The sequence below is a fragment of the Sinocyclocheilus rhinocerous genome, unplaced genomic scaffold (assembly GCF_001515625.1).
Source record: "Sinocyclocheilus rhinocerous isolate Xijiao unplaced genomic scaffold, SAMN03320098_v1.1 scaffold1256, whole genome shotgun sequence".
Classification (NCBI taxonomy): Eukaryota; Metazoa; Chordata; class Actinopteri; order Cypriniformes; family Cyprinidae; genus Sinocyclocheilus; species Sinocyclocheilus rhinocerous.
The window spans coordinates 172,302-198,952 of record NW_015646445.1 but is presented as its reverse complement, the minus strand read 5'-3'; the positions used below and the strand labels follow the sequence as shown (position 1 = coordinate 198,952).

Below are 26,651 nucleotides of genomic sequence, written 5' to 3'. Positions count from 1 at the left end.
TTGTAGATATTCTCATTTGCTGCAGTATCTTTGTCTAGGTAAAACAAATGACTGCCTTGCTGTTACTTGTTGGTCCTTACTTCCTCTAGTGAACATTCAAGCTGACTTTTACAAATTGTTCACCTATGAAGAGATGGACTTTTAAGTCATGTGACTGAATGACACAATCATTATTCACATAGATTTATCTTATATCCTGTATTATAACCTGTATTATTGGCTCATGAATACAGCCATGCCTTAAGATTCTAGAACACGTGTATCAAACAACTGATCAAAATATTCTCATCTTATAAAAAGAGGCCATTAGGAAGTTCGGTTTCCCTGTAGGTTTTACTTGTTGAAGGATTCTGGCTTATTTTCGCCATTCAGACATGACGTGCAACTTCAGAATCTTACAGTGAGCACCTATAATGGCTCTATAAGAGCCACTTGGCATATGTACAAACAATTATGCATATTAACGCATGTCCACATTTCATTAAGAAGAATTTGTTTATTGAATGTATTTACAATATCATGAAACTTTTCAGGTGGTTGAGAAGTGACTAACTGAAGTTAATTTTAAATTATTAAAGTATCCGGTCATGATCCATCAAAGGTCAATGAACATCATGCTCTGCATATCCCTCTGCAAAATGTGTAATTTTAAATGAAATTATACATGTTGATATCATCCATGTTTCTGTTTTTTATTGGGTTTCTTGTGGAGGTTAATGCCAGCAGGTATTCGTATTCATATCACATACAGTGAATAATCAGTTTCATGTTTCAGTGGAGGCTGCAGTTATTGGCCCTTAGTACAGTAGTTTCATTTCGCTTTGTTTGTAGCACCTTAATGTTTGTATGAAGAGTCTTCATGTGATTTCATCCAGCAGGTCAGTGATATGGCAGGTGATTGTCGAAATGGTCTCCACGAACATGGTTGGTTTCAGTGTTGTCATGATGACCCGCACGTATTGGTGGAGCCATGATAATGCTTGGTGCTGAAGTTGAATGTGTGCGGTCTACAAATATGTCAAAAGCATTATTAACATTGTGATCACAATACTAATATGCCAAATATGCAAGTGTGAAAGATGACAAGTTTATTTACCTCTAGTCCCAAAATGATTTAAATCGTAGTATAATCCTAACCCCCCCTGTTGGCGGAAAAAAGTTATCGGCAATTACTTCATTGTTTAGTCATGCATTTCAAAATTAAAATTAATTTACTTAAAATGAAAATAAAATTTACATAAGCACTATATGTAAACATTATTATTCCGTATATTTAACTATCCTTGACATAGGTTACATACTTCTGCACAATAGTCAATGAATAGTTTTTAATGAAATTATATTTACTGATGCAAACGTGCACTTTCTTTCTAGCCCTTCTTGCTTGTTTACTAGACACTTACATTTTGGTGCGTATCTTCTCATGGTAATGTTTGGATGCTCCTGGTGAAATACATTTTTCTTTATGTTGACACTCACCTCTTCACTGGACTCAGAGCTGGAGCTGTCGGCCTTTGTGCATCTGAGAGAGATGATACGAGTGATGTCCTGACTCACTCTGGCTCTGATATAGCACCCTGCCTCCGACTACACCCCAAGGGTATGGAAAAGAATCAAAAAAGATTCATGAAAAAAGATCAGTATTACTTATTACTAACCATTATGCAAGTTTCTACAAAGGATTGTTAATATACACATTTTAAAAATATGTGACCCTGGACCACAACTACTGGTCTTCAGTAGCACGGGTACATTTGTAGCAATTGCCAACAATACATTGTATGGGTCAAAATTATATATTTTTCTTTTATGCCAAAAGTTATTAGGATATTAAGTAAAGATCATGTTCCATGAAGATATTTTGTAAATTATGGGTCAAAATTATAAATTTTTCTTTTATGCCAAAAATCATTAGGATATTAAGTAAAGATCATGTTCCATGAAGATATTTTGTAAATTTCCTACCATAAATATATCAAAACTTAATTTTTGCTAAGTACTATGCATTGCTTAGGACTTCATTTGGTCAACTTTAAAGGCGATTTTCTTAATATTTTGATTTTTTTGCACCCTCAGATTCCAGATTTTCAAATAGTTGTATCTCAGCCAAATATTGTCATATCCTAACAAACTATACATCAATGGAAAGCTTATTTATTCATATATCAATCAAATTCAGCAGTCACATAAAACTTTTTTTTAGTTTTTTTTTGTTTGTTTGTTTTTATCATTCAAATGTTTGGGGTCGGTATAGCTTGTAACAGTTGCTAGGGCCAATTTCTCAGTACTTGGATCAATTTTCAAATCTCTTCACACAGTAAGCGCAATAGTATCTGTGGATAAACTGAGTAAGACAGCAATTTGCTGCATTTCTACAGTAATACCATATTGAAATATGTTCTAAACCTAATACCTACACAAGTGTTAGTCTTTCAATTTCATTACGTCTATAAAAATGGGGAAACTTGCTGTTTTGTAAAGAAATTTTACAAAAGAAAACATTGTGTAATGCTATCTGTTGTTAGTGTTTTTTAGGTCATTGTTTTATGAGTGATAAAGTGTGTTTGTTGGGTCACAAACATTACTATTGTTGTAAAGAATGACCTGATTTGAGATGTATGAAGAGACATTTATTATGTGTTTTGGAAGTTTTAGTGCTTTTTCGATTCAAAATTAACTGCTGTGCCAAGGCGAAAAATACACTGAAAAAACGATTGGTGTAGAAACCATTCAGAAATTGCTTGTCAATTTTACAATTAATTGTAAATAGCGAAGATTAAATGTGAACATTTACAGTAGCAAGACTGATATAGTATTATCTTGTAAACATACTCCAATAATTTTAAATATTTTTTGTTACAGTGTTAGGAGAACTGTGTGCAGTTTTTTTTTTTTAAGTGACCTAATATTTGAAAAATTAGACCTAGTGATAGAAAAAAATTTTTTGAAAGAAGGTATTTTCTGCTCATCAAGGCTGCATTTATTTGACCAAAATTAGTAAAACATTATTATATAAATATATTGAAAATTCTCAGCATTGGAAAATGCAGTCTTTTACCAAGACCTATAAAATAAAAAATATGAGTATATAAATTATAAATAGCTGTTGTTTCATACACTGATTATCTAATGTTTGTAGACAATGTGTGTGATGACATGTTTATGGGTAATTTATACTGAAAATTAAAACCACTCCCATCAGTTTATACAAATTCTGTGAATATTCACATATTGCATCCATTGCTTCCACTATTCAGCTTAAGCAATTGAAAAGGTGTTAATTCAATTATCAATGGTGCACAAATCTGGTACAATTATTACAATCTATTGGCAAACCTGGATCATGTCCATACATATGTGATATGAATACCTTGAGATAACTTACCACAAAAAAACCTTTGCGGTACATGCAGCCCTGAGGATCGACCCCAGAGCTCTTCTGACACTCCGTCTCCCTGATGCCAAACCTCAGATGCAGATCAAATGTGTTCGTTCCCAGAGGAACAATCTTAAGGTATATAAAGGCAAATGCTCAGCAGTCAGTATTTTTGGCAGTTGCTTTTTTAAACTATTCATTCGTTATACTTTGTCTACTGGTCTTTCATTGATGACTGGATCCTCGCTAGTCACCAGTTTTGCCAGATGTATAAAAGAGTTGTTGTAAGAGTGTGTACTGACCCTCTTTACAGATGCCTTGGACACTCTGTAGAGGTGATTCCTGGCAATGCGTGCATTAATCTGATTGAGCGCCATCTGCAGAGTATCATCTGCTTTTGAGCTGAGCTCGAACAGAGGGAAGCCTATGGTTGCATGTCAGAGGTCATGTTACTTATTTAATGATTTACAACTAAATCCACAAAAAAAGGACTTTTAAGATTAAAAGTCAGCACGTTAGACTACTGACATTTATTTTAGCAAAGTATGAAAGCTGCATGTTTCCATTGTTTGTATTGTTACATATTTATTCCTTATGTCTTACAGTCTGTGCTAATAATCAACATCAAGACCGCACTCACCTAAACCTCCCAAAACCTGCAGGAGCAGAAAGAGAAAAACACAGCACCTCATTTTCATTTCAATCACACTGGACACTCTTCCTACCAAACAGTCCTTTTTTAACTGTGATGGCTCTTCTAATTCTCCTCCTCTTTTCCGTGTACAAGGTGTTGTTTAATTTGGCGTCTCTCTCCTGTTCGTGCACATCTGGGTAAAGAGGAACTTTGTCATGCAAACCCAATGCTTGTTTTACCCAGAATATGGTCTGATAACAAAAAATTTAAAAACGACTGTGCAAAATTACAACATACCATTTTGGATGATGTACTTGAATTATATAGCGCTTTTCTAGGCACTCAAAAGCGCTTTACATTGTCAGGGGGTATCTCCTCATCCACCACCAGTGTGCAGCATCCACCTGGATCCACCTGGATTTAGAGAAGTGTCTGCATGAATGATGCATCTGTTACATTTATTTATAAACATTTTCTTTCTGATTTTCTCCTGCATCTGAAAAAGTGGCAAATATAGCTGAACAGAGGAAGAAATCAATATTTATTCTTGACAGTGAAATCAAATCAGTGACTCATGAAAAAGCGAAGTTAACAGACATCTAATTCTGCTTTCTTAACCATTAGTAGTTTCTGAGAATCTCCTATTACTCCTTTTCCAAGTTCCTATGATTGTAATCATGAATTGTTGCAGCTAATTTTCACTTACTTCTGTGAATATTTCTCAAGGTTGGTTCATTTCTGTATAGTCTGTTAAACACATTTGAACTATTACACAGTTATTGAACATGTTGACAGTTGTGACACCATGTCCTAATAACGGAGGTGTTGCCACACTATGTGGAGTGTTACAATGGAGTTTGTTATTAAATTGCCTATCATAGGCTTTTCATCAAATATTAAACAGTACAAAAATTATGAAACAGCAAAAATGTATAAGGCAGAATTATTGTTTCAGGCAACAAATATTGCAATTAATACATGTTATGAAAAATAGCCTTGTTCCTTGAAGCATTCAATGAAAAAATAATGTTGTAGAAACTATTTTAACTCATACTTTGCTAGTAAATTTCACAATTGATTTCAAAGTAGCACATTGAATGACATTTTATCTCAAATGGTATTTTCTTGTAAAATGTAGTCCAATAATCTTTTTTTTAATTACAGCTTAATATTCTGAAATATTATAACAATTCAAAATGACTGTTTCTATTTTTATATATTAATTCATTCCTGTGATGCAAAGCTGAATTTTCAATAAGAAATGTATTCAATTAATAATAATTTACAATATTAGGGTTTTACTGTATTTTTGATCAAATAAATGCAGCCTTGGTGAGCAGAAGAGATTTCATTATAATGTACAGTATATTAGTATAGTAGTATATTTATTATTATTAGAAAGTACACATGCACACTGTAATACCCAATATTAGTTAAGATTAACCGTTTTAGGAAACAATTGCCTTAAAGTTTAAAACCAATCTACTATGTACTGTGAGCTTGTTCAGTTCGAGTCCACAAAAAAAGAGAATATTTCTTAATATGAATTATTATAAATCAGTATACTTTGTGTAGCTTGTGTAACTTGATAAAACTGCATACAACTATTTGCATCAAATCTAAAACCACTTAAGAGATCTCACCTATTAATCTTATGCAAAAATACAGATAACACAATTTCAACATTCACTCTCCTGAACAGTCATTGAGTTCACATAACTTTTTTTTCTTTTAAGTACAATGAACTTTCAGTAGTATTTGAGAAAAGTGTACTTGTTTCATTTATTTGATTGTTAGGTTTTATAACAAGCTGAAGAAAAATTCTGTTACTAGCTGTTTAAATACCCTCAACCCTCTCCGTTCCCTCCTCTTTTCCCAGATACTATGCGCTGTTTAATTTGGCCTCTCTCTCACTTTCCTATCTAGTCTAGACAGACAAACACTTCTTCCCTTACTCAGAATCTGTGCTCCTGGGACAGCTTTTCTGTATACAGCAGTTATTATGTAAAACCAATTCTGTTACTGGAGGTTGGTTAACCGTGGAAAAGGTTTGGACAGCTGTATGTGACAAAAATGAGAACCGAGCACAGCTTTCCAATGTAATAACGGTACTACTTAAAAAATACTACTTAAAATTATGTGGTAATAGTGAATTCAGTTTATTTTCCATCAAACAGGACAAGCATTTTGTTTATATTTCCAGACTACTCACTCATAATTTATTGCAAAAAAAAAAAAGAAAGAACATAAAGCACTAGCATAATTTGAATCTTCCAAGAGAAACATCACTTTTTTGATACATTAGTCTTGTTGTGTAACCCTCTAAAACCTTTTACAATAAAACAAAACAAAGCTATTACATTTGTACTCTTATCATATATAATGTACATATAACAGATATGAAGAAAAAACTGCATGTTTGCATTTAAATTAAACAAAATCTAATTCTTTCTGTTAATTTGCAGCAATCTGTCATTAAGTTAAAGCAAAAGGTGGCGTCTCACCAGAACTAGCATTTCCCATGATGCTTTTCCCTTACCTTAGTGATGTTACGTAAAGAGCAAATGTTCACAAGACAGGCAGGTATGAAGTGCTCACTTCTGCTCTAGACAAGGAATGATTTGGGGTCTGTATTATGGGGCCAGCACACGCTTGTGAACTAGACTGAACTATACCACTATAGTCAGTCACCATGACCCCCTCCTCGATCACTCACAGTCTTAGTGTTGACATTAGAGGCTCCACGGCTGAAAGAAATGAGCCTTCAAACTCCTGGTCTGAGAAGCGGGTGACGGACAGACGCGCCCGGCGTCGGATCTCTGATCGAGCTGCAGGAGTCATAGCAAGGATTCGTTCCATGGCATCTGCATAACTGTCTTCATCGTCTGCCAGGAAGCCAGTTGGACCGTTATCATAGGGAACTACAATGTCCAACTTGGGACCACCGGATTTGTGAGCCAGAATGATAGTTCCTGCAGCCATACACTCCACTACACCTGCGGACATGTGGGAGAAGATGAGAAATTCTCAGTGTAACGGTCAGGGAAATATCAGGGTTATTAGTTAACTAAAATTGAAACTAAAACCCTAAACAAACATTTGTGTTACCTGAAAAAAATAAAAAATTATATATATATATATATATGAAGCTATATATTAGCTAATTGTCAACAATTTATTTTCTTAATTTCTTATTTTTTTTATTTATTTTAACTTAAAGGACTAAAACAACTAAAACGAATAAATAATAATAAATAAAAACTATACAGGCATTTAAATATATATATATATATATAAATGTCCAAAACACAACTACATAACTAAAACTAAAATGAAAGAGATTAACAGAAAATATAAAATGAAATTAATTCAAAATATTAACGAAAACTCAAATGTAACTTAAACTACTTCAGTCTGTGTGCATTGAATTTATTTAATACACGAGTTTCACAATTTGAGTTGAATTACTGAAATAAATGAACTTTTCCACGACATTCTAATTTATTGAGATGCACCTGTATACTAAAATATATTACTATTAGCTATATATATTAGCTAATTGCCAAGGCAACATTTCTTATTTTCATTTAGTTTAACTTAAAAAAAGACTAAAATAACTAAAAATACAGTAAACTAAAACTAATCAATAAATATAAATAAAAACTATACAGGCATTTAAAGAAATATATATATAAATGACAAAAATGATAAAACTAAAATGAAAGAGATTAACAGAAAATATACAATGAAATCTAATTCAAAATATTACCGAAAACTAAAATGTAATATCAATGATACTAAAATAACACTGGCAAATATGCCCTGTGGAGAAAAATAATCTGTCAATTTCAATTATTTCTAACAAAAAAAAAAAAAAACATTTTACAATGCATAATGTGTATAATATATATAATATTCTATTAATCTATTATATTTCAAATTTTAATAAAATATTATTTTAATTCAATTTTACAAAATAATTTAACTAATGTAACATTTTAATTAAGTTAAAAAAAATTAAATTAAATTTTACAAAATAATTTAAAGAAAGTAACATTTTAATTAAATGTAAAAAAAATTAATTCAATTGTAAAAAATAATTTAATTAAAAAACAATTTATTGTATAATATTTACTAATTTATTTATGGTTCCATAAACAATCTTTTTTTTTTTTTTTTAAGTAATCTGTATAGTGTTTTGAGATTTTGCTGAGAGCATGATATTTCTTACCAATACCGAAATGTTCATTCCACATTGTGTGCAACCCGATTGTGGCGTCTGTTAAATCTTTCTTCAGTTCTTCAAATGGGATATTGAGTTTAAACTCCACTCTATCTACCACACCCAGATCCAGACACAATCCCTTCAGCATCTGCACCCTTTCTTCATCTTCCTGGTTACGACATCCACCAATCAACACCAGCTTCACGGTCTCTCGCCCGGCAGGCTCCACCCCCTTCCTGTCCAGAAGCTTTCTAAAAGCCTTGATCTGCAGCCGATGGTCTTTTTCAGGCCGGAACTGACCCACAGAGACCACAGAGTGACACTTCTTTCTCTCCTTCTCTTCATCCACAATAGGGACGTCCAGGAAGGCCTGAACGTCGCATGGTGGATAGACCACACTGGTGCAGTTAGGAGCGCGCCACAGAGCCAGAATGTGACCTAAAGTCCAGGTGGAATTTACCATGACCACGTCACTACAGGAGCCGGCCAGACCATACAGCAGCGCAAAGACACAGTAGTAGATCACTTTGATGGCACTCAGTACAGGGTTACTGGAGATGTAGTCTGCATTATTGAACCTAGAATGAAGATAGAAGAATGCATATATGGAATTATACATGTTAGATTTCTATAGGCCAATTATACTGTATATACACCACCGTTCAAAAGCTTGGGGTCAGTAAGAATTTTATGTTTTTGTAAGAAGTCACCAAGGCTGCATTTATTTCTTCAATAATACAGTAAAACAGTAATATGATGGAAATATTATTCCAACTTAAAAGAACTGTACTGATATTTTAAAATGTCATGTGATGCAAAGCTGGCATTACTCCAGTCTTTAGTGTCACATGATCCTTCAGAAATCATTCTAATATGCTTTTTTGTTGTTTAAGAAAAAAAATCTTATTATCATCAATGTTGAAAACAATTGTGCTGCATCACATTTTTGTGAAAACCGTGACACTTTTTTAGCAGTCTTTGATGAGTAGAAAGTTCAAAAGAACATTTATTTGAAATACAAATCTTTTGTAAACATTATCCACCTTATTCTTTAACGTGGAAGTAAGCCTATGGGCGAGACTTCCGGTTCATTAGCCGTCATAGGGAAATAACGAGAAGAATTACAATGTGCAGTAAACGGTAAAACTGTTTGCACTAACACTCTGGGTAACCTAGCAACCGCATAGCAACACCTTAGCAACCAGTGTGTTCATAATTTAGATAATACATTAAAATAATATGGTAAGACACATCAATTTGCAATTTCAGGCAGCAAAACGAGCGGTTTTGTACAGTTAAAAATAGCTGGAAGCGAATGAGACCGGAAGCAAAAAAACCCATCAAATTTACAAATGGCCACACCCATTTTTACGGGAAAAATAAGGTGGATAAATGCCTTTACTTTTGCTTTTGATCAATATAAGGAATCCCTGCTAAATAAAAGTATGCATTTATTCATTAAAAAAGGTATACTGACCCCAAATGTTTGAACCGTAGTGTATGTAAATATAATTATACACATTCATGCAACATACATAACATCTGGAAAACATACTGCAAGAGATGTATTTATGAGACCAAAAAAATGCTTATCAGAAAGCTAATGCTAATAATGGTTCAAGACAACATGAAGCACCATTTAGAAGACATTTTACTTCGGTAATGTGACATATTGTTTGAGTGAAAAAGAATATTTAACAAAAAAAAAAAGGGTAATATTACATTTCCAGTGGTGATTTACTGGCTAAGGAATATTTTTCATGCATAATTTCTACCTGATAAAATATTTTAGAGGTTGGCATGATTACAAAAATGTATAATCATAACAATGGATATGAAGTTTTAAGATTTTATTAATTTGCATGACTTTTTTTCCAGGACTAGAAATCACACTTTCAAATTAGGCTTCCTCATATATCCAGGTTTTTCAAGTGGGATTTAAATTTTAAAAAAATGCTTAGGGGGTGAATTAAAATACAAAATACAATTTTTTAAATATATTTTATTTTGTCTAATTAAAAAAATTAAATTATACTGAAGCCCTGTTGTAAGTTGGTTTAGAACTACTGCACTAATTCATTACGCACAGTAAGACCAAAAATATATTCATTAAGTAAATATGGTCCATTCTGAACTACAATTGAGTCATTATGGAGTTATTTTAACCTCTGCATCAGCCACAAAACTAAGCTTTTAAGTCACTAATCATTAGAGCTGCACGATTCTGGATAAATTGAGAATCACAATTTTTTTTTGTCTAAAATAGAGATCACGATTCTCCCACAATTCTGAACTAAACAAAATAATGTGTGATAAAATATTAATTGCTGCAGTCTATTTAAAAGCGTTTAATTAATTTGAATGAATTCTTAAACATTTTAATATATAACCTAATATATGTATTTAAAATATATTAAATAGACCCATTTTAATATTAAAATGATGAAAAAGTGGTTTAAATGAATGATTCAATTACTCAAATACTTCACTTGTTTCATTACTGGATGAATCAGCGTTTTTGAAGGAATCTCTTGAATCAATGATTCAATGACAAATAAATTTTTAAACAATCACTTGTCGATGCAATCAACACAAATGTTATTTGAAGCGCCAATTACTTTCAAAAGAAGCCTTGCTCTATTTTGAGCACGACCATATACATCAATATTTATATTCGAATAAAAAATTTATATCCGAACTATAAACTTTCATCCCAGTATTTCTGTGATAACATGAATGAAATAATACTAGTGTAGCGGAATTTTTTTAATTTGCATTGATTGCACTGATCTCACTTTAATACATTTATCTTACATACATCTTTTGAATGTAATCTTTAATCAGTACTCAATAAGTATTCAATGGTAACCAATAGAGTGAATGAGGTATTTTCAGAGAAGTTGTGTACCAGGAACGAACAAGCTTTGAGAATAACCAGACATCAACATTTTAGCAAGTGGTACCATGGGGTGATGTAATTCAGCCATTTCATTGGTTAGATGAGGGATTTTGAAATGTATACTTTTGACTATAAAAACTGGGCTGTGATCTCTATTGCTCACAGCTTCAACTGTGTGTCAAACAGATCACTTCTCTGCAGAGAATTAAAGCAAGACAAAGACAAAACTCTGTTTAGTTTTTCATTCTCAGTCTTCACAATTATTTTATTACTATTAGTCAGAATTTCCACGACACTGTGTAGCTGAAAAGACTGTTTGTGAAGCTATTTCTTACCTAGTAACTGCTCGCGCTCTCTCTCTCCCTTAGTTTTTCCAAAGGTTTTATAGACACGGGCGAATCATTGCCATTTAGAAATCAGATCACGTGGGTGTCTGAATCGAGATCGCAATCTTTTAACGATTAATCGTGCAGCTCTACTACTAAACATTCAACTTTTACATTTAATTCGACTTTCTTGACTAACCTTGGGTTTCTTTCTCGAACGACTGACAGCATATCAGTGCTGATGGTTGGGTAGTGCACATAGCTTCCCACATGACAGCCACCCAGATAACAGAACACAGGTAGAGTGAAGGCATAGCCCATTGAGTCAATGTAGAGGTCTGGAACAAACTCAGTTAAGGCCTCCCACCCCAGGAAGATGGAGCCCACGCTCTGCCCCAGAAGGGTGAAGTGTGGGTAAAGTTTGGCCTCCACCAGGAGACGATGTTTCAGGAACACAAACTTAACGGCTCGAGGGAGTCTGATGTTGAAGCGCCGCCGCGCTCCATCTAAAATCTCTTCTGCTGTCACGCCCTGATCACCCGTGTAAACCACGAAGGAAACATCTTGGTACCTACATAAATATAGGGGATTAAATAGGGTATGAATCCAGAATTTTTATATTTTGTTAATTTCATGCTGAAGTCCAGCCCTGCTGATTTAAGCATTCAAGAGTTCAGTCAAACACGAGAATAAAAGTCACGCCTTCTTTCTTTGCGTGAACATTTGGGCAAATCTTCCCACATCGTGAGGTAGACATGCGGGGGCGTATTAGAACGAGCCGTTTTAGGTAGGCGTGGTTGACTCTTAACTTTTATAAAGAATATCTCTTTGGATTTGAGACTTTAGTCTTTGCAACTTTACAGATCTTCTTTATGCACCAAGAGCTTGTAACACTTCAAAGAGAAAGGAAAAATTGAAATCGCATCATATGACCCCTTTAATACATTTATATAAGGGTCAGTGACATGCCATGCTCACTTCGCTGTCCTCGGCAAATTCTAATTATAAGACTAGCTTTTAAATTAAAGTATGCCTAGTGATTCAACTACACAGTCTTAACCTACATAATGTAAAAAAAATTATCTTTTATATTTTAAGACAATATTATGCTTAAGAGAGTCAAAATATCAACTGTTCACTCTTACAATAAAAAGACAATTTCTAAAAATATATAAAATAAACAAATAAAAAACAAATATATCTTTCCATTTAGCATACATCAGGAAATAATCAGGAAAAAAACATTGCAGTAATCTAGGGACAAGGACTTGTGTAAAAAGTAAGCAAGTCTGTCCAGTATGTTTTTTTTTTTTTGGTTCCAAATACACTGTGGTGTAAATTTCCATGCCTTGTGGGACAGTATTTAATATTATATATTACTAAATAATGTTCTGTATGTATTTTATACATTATTATATATTGTATTATTTTTTAAATGATGTATTATATATTTCACTTGAAATATAATATTAAGATGCATATAAGTAGAGGTCAATGTAAATATTTTTTGAAAGTCATGGTATAGTATTCCACCTGTAGCCAAGTAACAGTCAGTTTAATAGGTTCTAGTCATGCTGATAACATTGTAGTTATTGTAGTTAGGCATGATAATTTTACAATAGATTTTACGATAAGTCTTCTGACTACTTAATACTTGCCAGTCATTATTAATTATATGGAATAATTATAATTATGTAAATATTTTGTATGACCTTTTTAGTGACTAGAATCAATAACTTGAAAATAGTCATCAAGCTTAAGAAATATACACATAACACAATTTTAATATAGTATAAAATGTTTTAAATTTTGGATTACTGTTTATTATCTGTATTATTTAGATTTTTTTGCATGCATTCACTTCCTATTTGTCACTGACCCATAAATGTCTGGCCAAATAAATGGCAGACTCTTAAGAGCTGAAATATCTGACCTGTTTTGAAGAGAACGTAAAGCACACCACAGCACTCTCTCTCCTCCTCCTCCTGCATTGCAGTACGGATGGAAGAAGGCCACGGCGGGACAGCCGTCCTGAGCTCTCCTGCTCTTCCTCTTCATCTGCAGCCAGGATCTCACTCCCATGATGAAGAGAAAGAGGATGGCTGTCAGGACAAGACTCAGATAGAAACATGGCAACAGCAGTGACCACAGTAACCTGTGGAAGGCAAAAACCACATACAATAATACATCTTTCTAATTAATATCCCTTTACATACAATGTTTCATATCAAAATGCATAATCAACTATAAATAGGCCTTAAAAGTCAGTACATGATTAGATAAGATCTCAAAACTAATTCTAAATGTACATTGTTACAGCTTTTCTTGTAATATTTTAACAAGTTCTTTGTCTTCTCCTCTAATTATTTTATTTTATACTTATATATATATATATATATGAATCGGTATGAGACAAATGAATGATACATGTGAATAGCTTGTTTCCTTTAACATGAACAGAAAATATATTGGCTCCAATTTCACTTGGGAATGTCTGAAGTATTAAAATAATACAAAGCTGCAGATTAATATACATACATGTTTAAAAAAATACATTGATTCTTTCATTTATTCATCAAAACAGAAAATGAACTGAGCAAGTAATTTTATTAAACATTCGTCCTGTAGCAACAAGAGTTCGGAGGAGCTCACTTATCAGGCATTGGCTTTAAAATCTACACAATGAATAAATAATTTACAATGTTTACCTGATTAAATCGCACAGACAGAAAGACAGGTGATCGTGCGCTGACATCTTCCTCAAAAATGACAACGCAACACGTCTCTCGTCACAACCCGGAAGCGCTTACCACTGGTCGGATGTTGATTTCTTCTTCTTCTTCTTCTTTTTCTTTTTGTTCAATGGCCGTTCACTCCTTAGGAGTATTACCGCCACCTACTGTATATCTTGCGCACATGGGTGATGAATCTGTACTGAAAGAAAAAAAAAAGAAGAAAAAAAGAAATGTATTAATTACTGATTTTATCTCATTTCTTCCCAGAGGTACCTTAACGTCCACCAAGTTTTTCTTTAAAGCTTCTTTTGCTAACTTATCCGCTTTTTCATTTCCTACTATCCCGATAAGTGCCGGTACCCAACAAAATTATACGATTATACCCTCTATTTTCAGTCTGTACAGTAATGTATAAATTTCTACTAGCAGGTCTTCTCTATCAGTTTTTGTCGACAATATACTTTTAAGAGTTGATGAAGAATCTGAGCAAATTACTGGTCTGTTCCTTATATTGCTAAAAAGACTGTTACGCTGATCTTCATATTTACGACATTTAAAGAGCACATGCTCTACTGTTTCAAAAACATCACATTCATCACACATACCATTTTCATGCTTCCCCATTAATGCAAGTGTTGAATTTAGTCCTGTGTGACCCATCCTTAATCTAGAAATCATTACTTCTTACTTTCTGTGTCTTCCATAAAACTGTTATTTTTTTTCTTGGTTTAACTCTTTCAAATATATCATTAATCATTACATTAAATATAATTGGACTGATTACACTTCCTTGTGGAGTCCTATTCAGGATATCATACGATGCTGACATTTCTTCACCTATTCTTACCTGGAATGTACGCTCAAACAAAAAATCTCATATCCAATTATACATTCTCCCCCCATTCCGATTTTATTCAACTGAATTAACCAGATGTTGATTTTTACTTCTTCTGGCGATTTAATGGCTGTTGGCAAACGACATTTTCGCCATCTGCTGGTCTGGAGCCTAAACGATAATCTGGTTTAAAAAATAAAAAATAAAATAAAATAATAACACTTGCCAGTGGCTGCCACCTAGTGTTAAGGTTTAATTTATGGTTGAGTTCTAGCCTACGTGTTTTGCTAATCGCAGAGAAAGAATGTTCTTAACAGTTGAGATGAAATGACACCATTTGTTTTCTGATTATACTTAATTAAAAAAAAATGATACAGCAGTTCTCATATATATATTTTATAAACAACCATTTGGAATGTTTTAAAATATAATCTACACACAGCTAATTCAAAGTAAAGTTTAACCAGCAAACAAACAGTTCTAGATCAATACTGGCCTCGTACCTTGTCCACATTATTGCACAAACTATTGGGAGACAGAACAAAAACATGAGGCCCCCAATACAACTGGTTTACTTAATATGTTTTAACATCTTCCTTGAGAAGTGTATCTGCAAATCGGAACAGTAAGTCATATTTTTCCTAAAATTATGCATTATGCAATCATATATTTAAGTTGATGCTGTAAACACCCAAGACTGAAATCAGATCTCTGTTGTATGTCAGCATTAACTTATTGTAATCAATGTAAAACCTCACTTTAAACAATAAAAGGTGAAAAACGTGGAACGTAGAAAAATGGGATCTCACAGTATGATTTGTTTTTTATTTAACATTTAAAACTATTTTCTTTGGTAAAAGAATAATAATAGATACAGTGTTTGTATCTCCATCTATTAAATGTGGATATATAACATATAGCTTCACGATTACTACAAGTAGAATAGCACATGTTGTTAATAGTTGAGATGTTATGACAACCAAAAGTTTGAAATAAACAGAAAATGGTACATTCTCTGCTGAAGTGTTTATTGTGAATAATTATGTGCAATTATGTAGTACTGTTAGTATTAGTTATGTACCAAAAATATTTGCATATGATGAGAATTTTTCTTAGAAAAAAAATAGATAAATAAATAGATAAATAAAATTGCAAAATGTAAACTCAGAATTATGAGAAAAAATTGCTAGAAATAAGAACTGATGTTTATATATCGTAAATCAGACTTTTTTTTAGATGTAGATGATACTACAGTAAATGATTGCAGCTGTTTCTCTCTTCACACACAGTGACCAGGTTTTGTCCATCACCGTAGCCACACAGGAACATGTGGACACAGTGCAAAACTTAACAAGTCACAATGAGGTAAGAGGTTATTTGTTGACATTTATCGACTGGCATTCTGTCAGAGCATGATTGTGAATATCAAATTTGCTAAGAGATGTAATACTCTAGGTTCTGAGTACAAATAGCCTTCACAATATTTGCTGTTCATTGATTTGATTTATTGAACTGACCCTCAGGCTGGTCCTGTGAGTTTTTCGGCTAACATGTAATCTCATGTTCTGTTCTTTTTCAGACAGAATTGTGGCAGCCTGCTTCACCCATTTACATTACAACAAACTCTGAAGTTCACCTTTACATTCAGTCAACAAGTGTGGAGTTTGTCACTGAACTCCTACGCAAACATGGCATTACTTATAGGTAAGTAAAGCTGGTTAATTTGGTGGAATGAAGACTGTAGGAACTTTAAACCATCTTGTTGTGTTGGGATCAATTTGACCCACAATTGATTTCATTGCTTAATTGCTTGAAAAATGGATATACTATTTATTTCTTTTTGATATTTTGTGACATTTTTTTCATTAAGGGTTATGAATGTAGAGTTTTGACACATAGATGTGTTTTGTTACAGCTTTTGTGTTGGGGTTATTTTAACACCACCCACCCCCTTTGACCCCCATTGTTTTCTATGCAGTTTGCCAAAAATCAACACTGAAGAATTCAATTCAGTACCAGTGGTATTGGTATTTAACATTAGCTACTATTCATTCTTACTTGCAGTTATTTGTACCTCAGTCACTAAATAGTCATAACTAAGTAACTAACTAACTGATTTTGGACATAAAAATATGTGGATCAAATTGTAACAATAAATAACACAATAAAAATAGATGGGATTTATTATATAACTCACATATTACATTAGTTTTTGACAAGCTACAATAGAGTTTTTTTGTTTTGTTTTTTGTTTACATGAATCTTTAGTTTTTTTTAGTGTAAATATTTGAAGATTTGGTGATATTTTGCATGAAAACTAATTGGAGGGGGGCGGGGGTCAATTTGATTCCAACATAAAAGTAGCACCCGGATTTCAACACAACAGGAGGGTTAAGGTAACTTTTTTAGAACAAGTGTAAGGATTATTTAAATGTCTATTCACATTTATATTTACTACTTTTATTACCTAAAAGATGCATATGTTGACAAACCTACAAGCAACTCCTTAAATCATAAGACTCAACTTTTTTTTTTTGTGATCAACATTTTATTAAACTTAACACAAGTTTGTACACATTTCTTTGTTACATAGCAAAAATATACATATCTGTGTACTCAAAAATACAAAACAAACAACATATTCAAACTATATACAATTGCCAAAGCCTTGAAACTCAATTTGTGCTTTTGATATTTTTGCAGAACGCTTTTGGAAAACACTCCAGCACTAATTGAGATGCAGACCAAAAATGATTCATCGGATCCCCGGAGTGGAGGCGTGTTTTATGAGAGATATCATTCTTTAGAAGATGTAAGCTGACAAAAATGAGAAAATTCACCTCAACTTTTCCATTCGTTTAACTGAAAATTGTTCTTTTTAAATTCATACACAGTTTGACCAAACTTTTGTCTCAGATCTATTACTGGATAAACAAGACCAAGCAAGACCATTCAGACATGGTGAAAGTTATTCTTATTGGGTCATCTTCTGAAAAACGACCACTTTATGTTCTGAAGGTACTCTCATTGTATTTAAGGTGGATTTATATACTAGATATCTGAGCGTTGCTTGAATGTCTGTTTTTAGAACACATTACAGACACATTCACAGTTAAAATGTCTGTTTGTCTGTCATCATGCTGCAGCTTTCTGGCAGGAGGGATGAGGTGAAGAGGGCCATGTGGATAGACTGTGGTATTCATGCGCGGGAGTGGATCGCTCCGGCCTTTTGCATGTGGTTTGTCAATTACGTAAGTATAAAGTGTTTAATCTCCTTTTAGCATTAGCATGGTGTGCTTTAAACCACACTTTCTTCATACTCAACTTCTTCTCCAACTTCTTTGTACTTAATCCATTTCACTTTACAAATCTCTATTTTCCATTTGCACGTGTGTTGAAGTGTCCTACATCTGTTTGAGCTTGCATGTTTAAACTGTGTATTAACTGTATCTGTATCTTAGATGCAGATTTCAAGATCTTGGTTAGTGCACTAGAGTGGCCGCATAGCATAGTTTTGGCCATGTTAGAAATTTTATTCAATTTGGATTAGTTTTTTGTTTTGTTTTTTGTTTTTGTTTTTTTCTTCAGGCACTAGCATTTTACAACCAGAACACGGAAATCACAGAGATTTTGAACAATATGGACGTTTACATCTTGACAGTCATGAACCCAGATGGATACAAGTACACATGGACAACAGTAATATGATAAAACTATTATTATTATTATTATTATTGAAGTGTTGGAATTGTAGTAGTACATGTAGTTGTGCATTTTAAATTTCCCTGAAATGTAAAAAAAAAACTAAAGAAAAACAGACTTTTGCTTGATCCAAATTTAGCACAGTACTTATTCTAAAAATAATTCTAAAAGAGTCTTCATGGCTTTTATTTATTATTTACCCAAACAGGATCGTATGTGGAGGAAAAACCGCTCAAGTAACAAAGACAGCGACTGTTTTGGAGCCGATCTGAACAGAAATTTTGATGCAAACTGGTGCAGTAGGTGCCAAATACTGGACCTTCATTTAAAAAAAAAAAAAACAGAAAGAAAGAAAAAAAGCTGTGTCCTAATTTGTTTATGCACTTTTTGTGAAGAAAAGTACATACTTTTGCATGTGTAGCACAATCGTATAGTCACGCTTTGGGGACTTCACGAATTGGGACAGTCCAGTTCTAATTTTAAATATTATTTAGGACGGGTAGTATTCAAATTGGGATGCAGCAATACAGTTATCATTTTACTTTTGAGGACATTTTAGTTTAGAACTGATATTTCTCCTGGTTTAATTCATCCACTGTGTTCTACAGCAAAGGGAGCCTCCGATAATCCATGTGATCCTACATATTGCGGTCAGTTCCCGGAGTCTGAACCAGAGACCCAGGCTGTGGCACGGTTCCTGCGCTCTCATAAGGATACAGTCAAGCTGTACCTCTCCATTCACTCCTACTCTCAGATGCTCCTGTTTCCTTACTCCTGTTCCTATGATGAGATTCCAAACCACAATGAGCTGGTGCGTGAAGTTAATGTAGGAACATTTGTAGCAGGCCATACTAGTAAATAATCAAAGTAAAAAAAAATTATAAGCATATTTGTGTTTCTTTCTGACAGTTTGAAGTTGTTAAGGAGGCCTCAACAAAGATACGCAGATATTACAGGAATAACTATAAATATGGTCCTGGTGCAAAAACCATTTGTAAGCTTTCTGTCTATTTTTAGAATACAACAATCTGTATTTGAACGTTTCCCTGTTTCTATGTTGTATAAATATTCTGTGTTTTTCTTTTACTAGATTTAGCCCCAGGAGGTTCTGATGACTGGGCGTATAATTTTGGGATAAAGTATTCCTTCACCTTTGAGCTTCAGGATCGTGGTCGATATGGGTTTCTTCTTCCTCCCAGCTTTATCCCTCAGGCTTGTAATGAGGCTCTGCTGGCAACAAAGATCATAGCCTTACATGTGATCAAGAAACTCAATGAAGAGCTTCCATAAACAACCTGAGCACACTATAACTTTTACTCTTGACTAAACAAAATGTGTACTTAAAAACTTAAACAGCAACAGTTAGTCAATAGTCAAAAATGCCATGTATGTAATAAACAATAATAATAATAATAAACAAACAAAAAAAATTGAGAGTGAGGTTATTGTTTTGTGTGTGTGTAGGTGTATCCAAATGTATCGAGTAGTTTCATAGTTTAATACACAGCTATTTGTACCACAGTAAAACACATCTTGATATACATTTTTCGAGTTAATACTTTTAGTTTCCTTTGCACATAAGAGTTTTGAAACATTATCTATATAAAAACATACAACATAGAAAACATACAAACGCTATGAAATTATGTACGGTTTGTGATGTAGCTGCTGTCATACCTAAATACAGTTTACTGCTTCATCTTTCAATAAAAGTTTATTTGCAAACTCTCCATTACACTGTGGGTTGCCAACGTATTCAATGTCTGCAGTTACGTATGTGTATTAAAGGTGTATAAAAGGTTTTCAGACATATACACATTTGTTTTGCTTAACCTATTTATGTGCAATTTAATCCTGTGTCATATCAGAAATATCACACAAATATTGCACCAAATTGTACCAGAATCGTGACTGCAGTGATGTAGTAACTTAAATATCATCAATCTCTGTTCAAAATGTTTTATTTTGATAATATTTCATTAATATTTCATATAATATTTCATTTAGAGTTTGAACTGGAAATGTATAAACAGCTCTTTGAAAGATGAAACAAATCGTCCAATCTTCTGTTGTCTTTTATTCTGCAAAAGCAAAAGAACAGAGTTAAATACGGTATACATTGCCATTATTACATATGCAGTACTGGAAAATTAACTAAATTTTACAAGTTGTGTAGTTGAATATAGCCTTAATTTACCTTAAATGATCAGCTTAATTTAAAAGATAAAACACTATACCTCAAAAAAGGGTGGCCTCCAAAATTAACTTAAAAAATGATGTTATTGAGAAGTGGTAACCAGCTATTATATCTCTTAACCATTGTTATCTTAATCAATTTTATCATTGTAATAGGTTGATTCTGTGATAAATAATGTTTTTGGCTTTAAGAAAATCATTTAGATGTTACCACATGAAGCACGGTTTTAGATAAACATTTTTAGTGTAGATCCGTAAAGTAATTTCTGTAAAGCCAATCTAAAGCCTATCTAAAACTAGTCAGTAATGTTATTTATCATTGATGACTAACACAGAGACAATTCCATTTTAAATACATGCAGTTTAGGATGATGGGCTCAATAATTTTATTTTGTTAAAAGAATCAAATTGTTTCATTTTTTCCCCACCATTAATCCTTTAATGCCTGATATGAAAATAACAGTCGGAAAAAATACTATTATTATTATTATTATTAATGGAAGAGTTTATTAAATCTTTAGACAAACAAGATATTTAAAACAATCTGAAGACCAGACCTCCAGTTTCCCATAATCCTCCTCTCCTCAGTGGTAGTGTGTGGAGTTTGCGCTGTCTCGCAAGCATCATGACGGCGGCTAAGAGGAAGACCGCTTTGCAAGAGTTTTGCATGTGATTAGGAGGTTATCCCCAATAGTCTGTGAAACTGGACTTGACGCATCATTCATATTCGGGTAAAGCGCTTGTTTGTATTTGTTCACGGCTTCTTCAGCAGCAGTTTCAGCGGGGTCTTTGTGGAGGCTTGTGTTATCAGTGTAGGCCGCGCGGCACTCGTACGACTCTTTACCGCGGCTCCCTACAAATAAATGACAGCTTAAAACACGCAAATTATTAGTATTCTCCTTTATTGGTGAAATCTCGTATGCCGTACTAGTAGCTATAACTGTGTTAATGCGCGTTATAGAGAGAGGCTGGTATAATCGCGTTTGTACGAATGTGAATAATGTAACGTTAGTGCTTGTGCTAATGTTTACAATGTTCGGGGTCCCGCGGCCATGAGAAACCAGGAAATATCAGGGAATTAGTATTTTTTTGTTTGGAAAAGTCACGGAAATGTAATAAAATTTAAAACATGGGAACTTGTGTGGTGGTAGTAAATAGCTCTGCATGGAGGATCAGAAAGCATAATCATCCATTGGGCTGCATATAAATCAAAATAAAAAGTTTTGATACTTTTGTGCACAAATAAGTAGACTATCATGTGTTTTTTTTTTATTTTTTTAATTGTAGTTATTGTATATAAATCTTCCTCAGAAATCTCTTTATAGCCTAATATTTTTAAAAATGCATATGCAGTAGTCATGAATGACTGGAAAAGTAATGGACATTCATTGGTCAGGTGAAAAGTGTGGAAACCTACTCATTGAAGAACATTAAATACATAATCTGTATTTTATGCTGTAGGCTGAGGTCGTGACCAAGTCCAAGATCATATTGTCTGATAGAAATGTATATACCTTAAAAATGCAATGCATCTGCCAAATGCAAAAATGTAAATGTCTTGGTTGAGACAGAGTCCAAGACCATATTTTCTTGTTCTTGTCATGTAATTGGTCTTCTTGACTCAAACTCAATGCTCTTTTGGTCTCGGTCTTGACTTTGACTCAAATGAGTACAACACTGCATTCAGCTTCATAATACTGGTGCCTTGCTGTTTTTCTAACGCAGCCCTGCAGAATGTCCAAAATCAGGCGGAAGGTTACAGTGGAGAATTCGAAGACCATATCGGACAGCAGCAGTAGCACGACCACGACCACCCCCTCCCGCAGGCCCAGCGTGTTTGAGAGACTCGGGCCCAGCACGGCCAGTAATGCAGCAGAGGTAGGGATACTGGTCACCCACTGTTGTGCTTTAAAAACCTAGTGTGCTGCCTAACTAGACAGTATTACCTGTGTCTAGGTAGCTCACATTGTTTTTGATAAAGTGCTTCTGTAAAGTGTATGAGTGAAAAAGAATGAGCCCCATTTGCCTTCCCTGCAGACTCATTGTAGAAACTGGTTAAAGACTGGGAACTGCAGTTACGGGAACACGTGTCGATACACACATGGAACCCCATCACGAGGAAAAGGCTTCTCTGAAACATTCAACAGGTGCGAATCTATTGAAGAGATGCTCTTTTATAAGTGTACATGCTCCAATACCTGGCTAAATGCTTGACTTTTGACATGTGTGTTTGCTGTGCAGGTCAGCCGAGAGGCCCACTGGGGATCTCCGGGAGAGGATGAAGAATAAGAGACAGGATGTAGATGGTGACACACAGAAAAGAGATACAGACGAGCCCACATCACCCACAACCAGAGTACGACGCTTTAACAGCTTGGAGTTCAAATTTCATTAGTTTTGCTTTTTGTTGATAAAATTTGGAAGTTCTTTGACATTGAAAAAATTTGTTTTTCTCATTAGCAGCGAGATTCATCCCGAGCCAGACGCAGAGAGAAAGAGGATATTAAAATCACAAAGGAACGCACTCCAGCTAGTGAGGAGGAGACCGCAGATTGGGAAGCCAGTCGTGAAGGTAAAAGATTCTCCAAAGTACCCATAAAATTGATGCATGTGATTAGAAATAATTTAAAGTGCCACATTATGCCATTTTTACGGTTCCTAATATTGTTTTGGGAGTCTTCTACAATAGGATTACATGCATGCAAGGTCAAAAAACGCTTTCGTTTTCTCAAAATATGCATTTAATATCACCTGATTTTCCAGCGATTCTCAAACGATTCGTTCGAAGCAGTTCAAAGATTCAGTCTCTCTAAACATACACCTATTTCAATAGTTCTGTATTTTGAATGCTCTATGGAAAATATAAACATCTATTATTTATCATACTTACAGGTTGTGATTCAGTGGAGCAGCTGGTTCAAATAAACAGGGTACTGAGCCATCTTTCAACAGCAATCGTTTTGTGAATCCCACGTTGAACACTCCCCGAGATTAGAGAAGCAGTCGTCAGTAGAATGACGTGTTTGTGGGCGGGGTCAAGTTTTTCGTGGCCGGCCAACGTAGAACATAGGCGCGCATTATGCAAATGAGTATTATGCACATTTGCATAATGCGCACCTATGTTCTATGTTGGCTGGCAGCGAAAAACTTGACCCCGCCCACAAACACGTCATTCTACTGACGACACCGTGGGATTCGAATTACTAACGACTCGTTTCAGCTGTTCAGAATCTATTCTTTATTTTGGGAGACAATAACTTTTATTTATCGTGCACTTTCAGCTTTAGAACTTTGCAGATCGTTTACATTCACATACAGCTACATTGCACACTGCATGAAAGGCAATATTTGAAATGGCATAATTGGGGCACTTTAAAGGAACATTTCACCCAAAAGTTTTAATTCTGTCATTAATAACTCGCCCTAATGTTGTTCCAAATCCAGAATGTTATTATTTAATGTTAAGCACAAATGAAATCTTTTTTTTTTATGAAACCTGTGAGATTTCTATCCCTCCATTGAAAGTTCATTCCACCAAAACTTTGATGCTTTAAAAAGTTAATCCTATTGTAATCCAAGTTTATATAAAAAAAAAATATTTTAGGCTTTTATTCAGATATAAACACTGATCAACTCGCATACATAGAGCACATCAAATATGGTAAACGGTATCTTAACCGTACTTGGTTGATGCACAAGAATTAACTGTGCTGATTCTTGTGCTTAAAATAAAAGTCAAAATTAAAGATATCTTAATTTGCATTTTGAAGATGAATGAAAGTTATAAATTTGGAAATACATGCAGGTGAGTAAATGATGACGGAATTGTTATTTTTGGGTGAACTATTCTTTTTCATTTGTGTTTAAAAGCAAACAAGGATGATTGATGTTTGGGTTTTGATTGAATGCATATCAGTCTTTTCCTCTCTCTTTCTTATGTTGTCTCCCTGTCAGTTTTAGTCTTGCAGTTTTATATTTGTCATTGATTTTACTAGATTCTGATAACGGGGACTACGATTACGAGTTATCTCTTGAGATGAAGAGACAGAAGATTCAGCGTGAGCTGATGAAGCTGGAACAGGAGAACATGGACAAACGAGAGGAGATCGTCATCAAGAAAGAGGTATATTGCATAAAATTATAATAGGTTTTGCTGCATAAACTCCAAATATTGAACGAAAGTGAATGTTGGTTAACCTGAATTTATTAACTCAGGTTAACTTATAGTAATGGCATGCATGTTCTCAATAGGACCCAGTCCCTAAGACCAGGACCAGTAATACTTCAAAGGACAGGGTAGGTTATTTTAACAAGGACATACTAAAGTGAACATTAATTGAGACTTTATGTATTATGTAGGCTTTTAATGCAAACTGTTATCTCTGGGGTTTTATTTTGGTGTGGTCTTGATCTGTTTTAGGCTTCCCCTGAGCACAGCAGTTCTAAGGGGTCACCCTCGTCCCGTAAATCCAGCTCACCCAAACATAGAGCAGGGAAGGGTGGCAACTCCAGCAAGAAAGAGAAGAAGTCCTCTACTTCCTCAGTCATTTCCTCTCCAGTTTCTGATCAGACCAGGGCAGAGGAAACAGACAGCAGGTTGGAAAATGCAAATCAGCATGTAGTTAGAAACAGATGTTTGTCAATTGAAATACTTGACTGCTCTTTTATTTTTTTCGACCAGGTCATCTAAGAGTGGCCATGGCAAAAGAAAAGGGCCACGAACGCCCAGTCCTCCTCCACCTGTCCCTGTGGAGATCCCAGTGACTGGGAAGAAGCACAAAAATAAACACAAGAACAAGGAGAAATGTGAGGACAAACCTAAAGAAGGCAAAGAACGAGGACGAGATACAGAGAAACACAAAGAGAAAAAGGAAAAACGCAGGTATAGTCACCTTCAAAAGAAATCCATAAAACATAAAGTATCATAAACTAGTGAAATTTGGTACAAATTGTGTACATTTTCCTAAATGTGACTATACCAGACTTTCTGGTCTGATCGGTACCCGCTAAGAGACGGCTACTTTGACATGTTCCCCTGCATGTTTATGTTTGTGCTGAATTGTCAGAGGTTTCTATTTAAGATGTGTTTTTGCAGTGTTGAGAATTTTGGCCAATCTGAGATTGAGAGGGAGTGTGTTCCACTACTTTTTGCTCTGGTACTGAAATTAGTACAGAGACTACTGGTGCCAACTACTGAGATTTTGGAATCATGACAAGACTAATAGATTATTGTCATAATGTATTGTATTTGCTAATATTGGTGGTGCTGGCCCAGATACATTTGATCATCCCTGTTTTATCAGTGTATGTGAAAACAAATAACAAAACAACATAATAATCTTTTAACCTTTCTTTTATTGCAGGGACCGGTCTGATAGTTCCCATAAAGCCAAACGCTCAATAACATCAGAGGAACGTTCTGGAAGTCTTTCCCCACCCTCAAGGGAAGCGTCACCCCCAGCCAGAAGGAGGTCATCCACCCCTAAACCCACTTCCCAAAAACAGTCCTCGCAGCAGAGGTGAGAAGAGCTGCGCTTAAATGATTATATGTTAATCCAGTATCTCACAGATTAGGGCAAAGTCACTTTTGACATATCTTTGAGATATCCATGAGTTTTGAAAGAATTTGATATGAGTTAAAGGGCCAAGTCACCAAATCATTAGTCAAATCATTTTTTTAAATAAATTATTCAATTCTAAAACTTGTGTGTGTATGTGTGTAT

General features: G+C 34.2%; 4 protein-coding genes across 6 annotated transcripts in view; 2 read left to right on the top strand and 2 right to left on the bottom strand.

The window, feature by feature from the left end:
- Positions 1-678: 678 nt before the first annotated feature.
- spp2 (secreted phosphoprotein 2) lies at positions 679-4,121 on the bottom strand. The gene is made up of 6 exons (XM_016511942.1): positions 4,017-4,121; positions 3,679-3,800; positions 3,386-3,508; positions 1,480-1,587; positions 1,097-1,142; positions 679-1,007 (listed from the first exon to the last, which is right to left on the bottom strand). Exons 1-6 carry the CDS (start codon positions 4,072-4,074, stop codon positions 880-882), a joined length of 585 nt encoding a protein of 194 aa, XP_016367428.1. The 5' UTR covers positions 4,075-4,121; the 3' UTR covers positions 679-879.
- Positions 4,122-4,456: 335 nt separating this feature from the next.
- Positions 4,457-14,274, bottom strand: alg11 (ALG11 alpha-1,2-mannosyltransferase). 3 transcript variants are annotated; one of them, XM_016511934.1, is made up of 7 exons: positions 14,169-14,274; positions 13,394-13,615; positions 11,660-12,031; positions 8,242-8,813; positions 6,689-7,006; positions 6,515-6,525; positions 4,457-4,506 (listed from the first exon to the last, which is right to left on the bottom strand). In XM_016511934.1, the coding sequence occupies exons 1-5, from the start codon at positions 14,213-14,215 to the stop codon at positions 6,723-6,725; spliced, it is 1,497 nt and encodes a 498-aa protein (XP_016367420.1). In that variant the 5' UTR covers positions 14,216-14,274; the 3' UTR covers positions 4,457-4,506; positions 6,515-6,525; positions 6,689-6,722. The 3 variants fall into 3 exon arrangements, with proteins under 3 accessions (XP_016367420.1, XP_016367419.1, XP_016367418.1); XM_016511933.1 differs by lacking the exon at positions 4,457-4,506 and having other exon boundaries at positions 6,271-6,525; XM_016511932.1 differs by lacking the exon at positions 4,457-4,506 and having other exon boundaries at positions 6,271-7,006.
- A 1,253-nt stretch (positions 14,275-15,527) lies between these two features.
- cpb2 (carboxypeptidase B2 (plasma)) lies at positions 15,528-20,359 on the top strand. The gene is made up of 11 exons (XM_016511930.1): positions 15,528-15,655; positions 16,320-16,395; positions 16,610-16,734; positions 17,734-17,842; positions 17,947-18,048; positions 18,177-18,281; positions 18,619-18,729; positions 18,941-19,031; positions 19,341-19,543; positions 19,642-19,726; positions 19,823-20,359. The coding sequence occupies exons 1-11, from the start codon at positions 15,579-15,581 to the stop codon at positions 20,020-20,022; spliced, it is 1,284 nt and encodes a 427-aa protein (XP_016367416.1). The 5' UTR covers positions 15,528-15,578; the 3' UTR covers positions 20,023-20,359.
- A 1,152-nt stretch (positions 20,360-21,511) lies between these two features.
- Positions 21,512-26,651, top strand: part of LOC107707838 (zinc finger CCCH domain-containing protein 13-like) — a 28,831-nt gene continuing 23,691 nt past the window's right edge. The window contains exons 1-10 of the mRNA XM_016511929.1: positions 21,512-21,659; positions 22,654-22,806; positions 22,966-23,075; positions 23,170-23,284; positions 23,389-23,500; positions 24,924-25,051; positions 25,180-25,224; positions 25,349-25,524; positions 25,610-25,810; positions 26,292-26,447. Of these exons, the coding sequence (XP_016367415.1) occupies positions 22,663-22,806; positions 22,966-23,075; positions 23,170-23,284; positions 23,389-23,500; positions 24,924-25,051; positions 25,180-25,224; positions 25,349-25,524; positions 25,610-25,810; positions 26,292-26,447 (1,187 nt within the window). The 5' untranslated portion in view covers positions 21,512-21,659; positions 22,654-22,662. The remainder of the gene's footprint in view (positions 21,660-22,653; positions 22,807-22,965; positions 23,076-23,169; positions 23,285-23,388; positions 23,501-24,923; positions 25,052-25,179; positions 25,225-25,348; positions 25,525-25,609; positions 25,811-26,291; positions 26,448-26,651) is intronic.

Bases quoted from the DNA above. Each gene is read 5' to 3' on its own strand.
- spp2 (XM_016511942.1), bottom strand. From the start codon at position 4,074: ATGAAAATGAGGTGCTGTGTTTTTCTCTTTCTGCTCCTGCAGGTTTTG. The intron at 3,801-4,016 runs GTGAGTGCGGTC...ATGCAACCATAG, and splicing joins GCAGGTTTTGGGAGGTTTAG to GCTTCCCTCTGTTCGAGCTC. The intron at 1,008-1,096 runs GTAAATAAACTT...ACATATTTGTAG, and splicing joins AAATCATTTTGGGACTAGAG to ACCGCACACATTCAACTTCA.
- alg11 (XM_016511934.1), bottom strand. From the start codon at position 14,215: ATGTCAGCGCACGATCACCTGTCTTTCTGTCTGTGCGATTTAATCAG. The intron at 13,616-14,168 runs GTAAACATTGTA...TGCCTTCCACAG, and splicing joins TGTCTGTGCGATTTAATCAG to GTTACTGTGGTCACTGCTGT. The intron at 8,814-11,659 runs GTTAGTCAAGAA...TCTTCATTCTAG, and splicing joins GTTCGAGAAAGAAACCCAAG to GTTCAATAATGCAGACTACA.
- cpb2 (XM_016511930.1), top strand. From the start codon at position 15,579: ATGAGGCCCCCAATACAACTGGTTTACTTAATATGTTTTAACATCTTC. The intron at 17,843-17,946 runs GTAAGCTGACAA...CTTTTGTCTCAG, and splicing joins GATATCATTCTTTAGAAGAT to ATCTATTACTGGATAAACAA. The intron at 18,282-18,618 runs GTAAGTATAAAG...TTTTTTCTTCAG, and splicing joins GCATGTGGTTTGTCAATTAC to GCACTAGCATTTTACAACCA.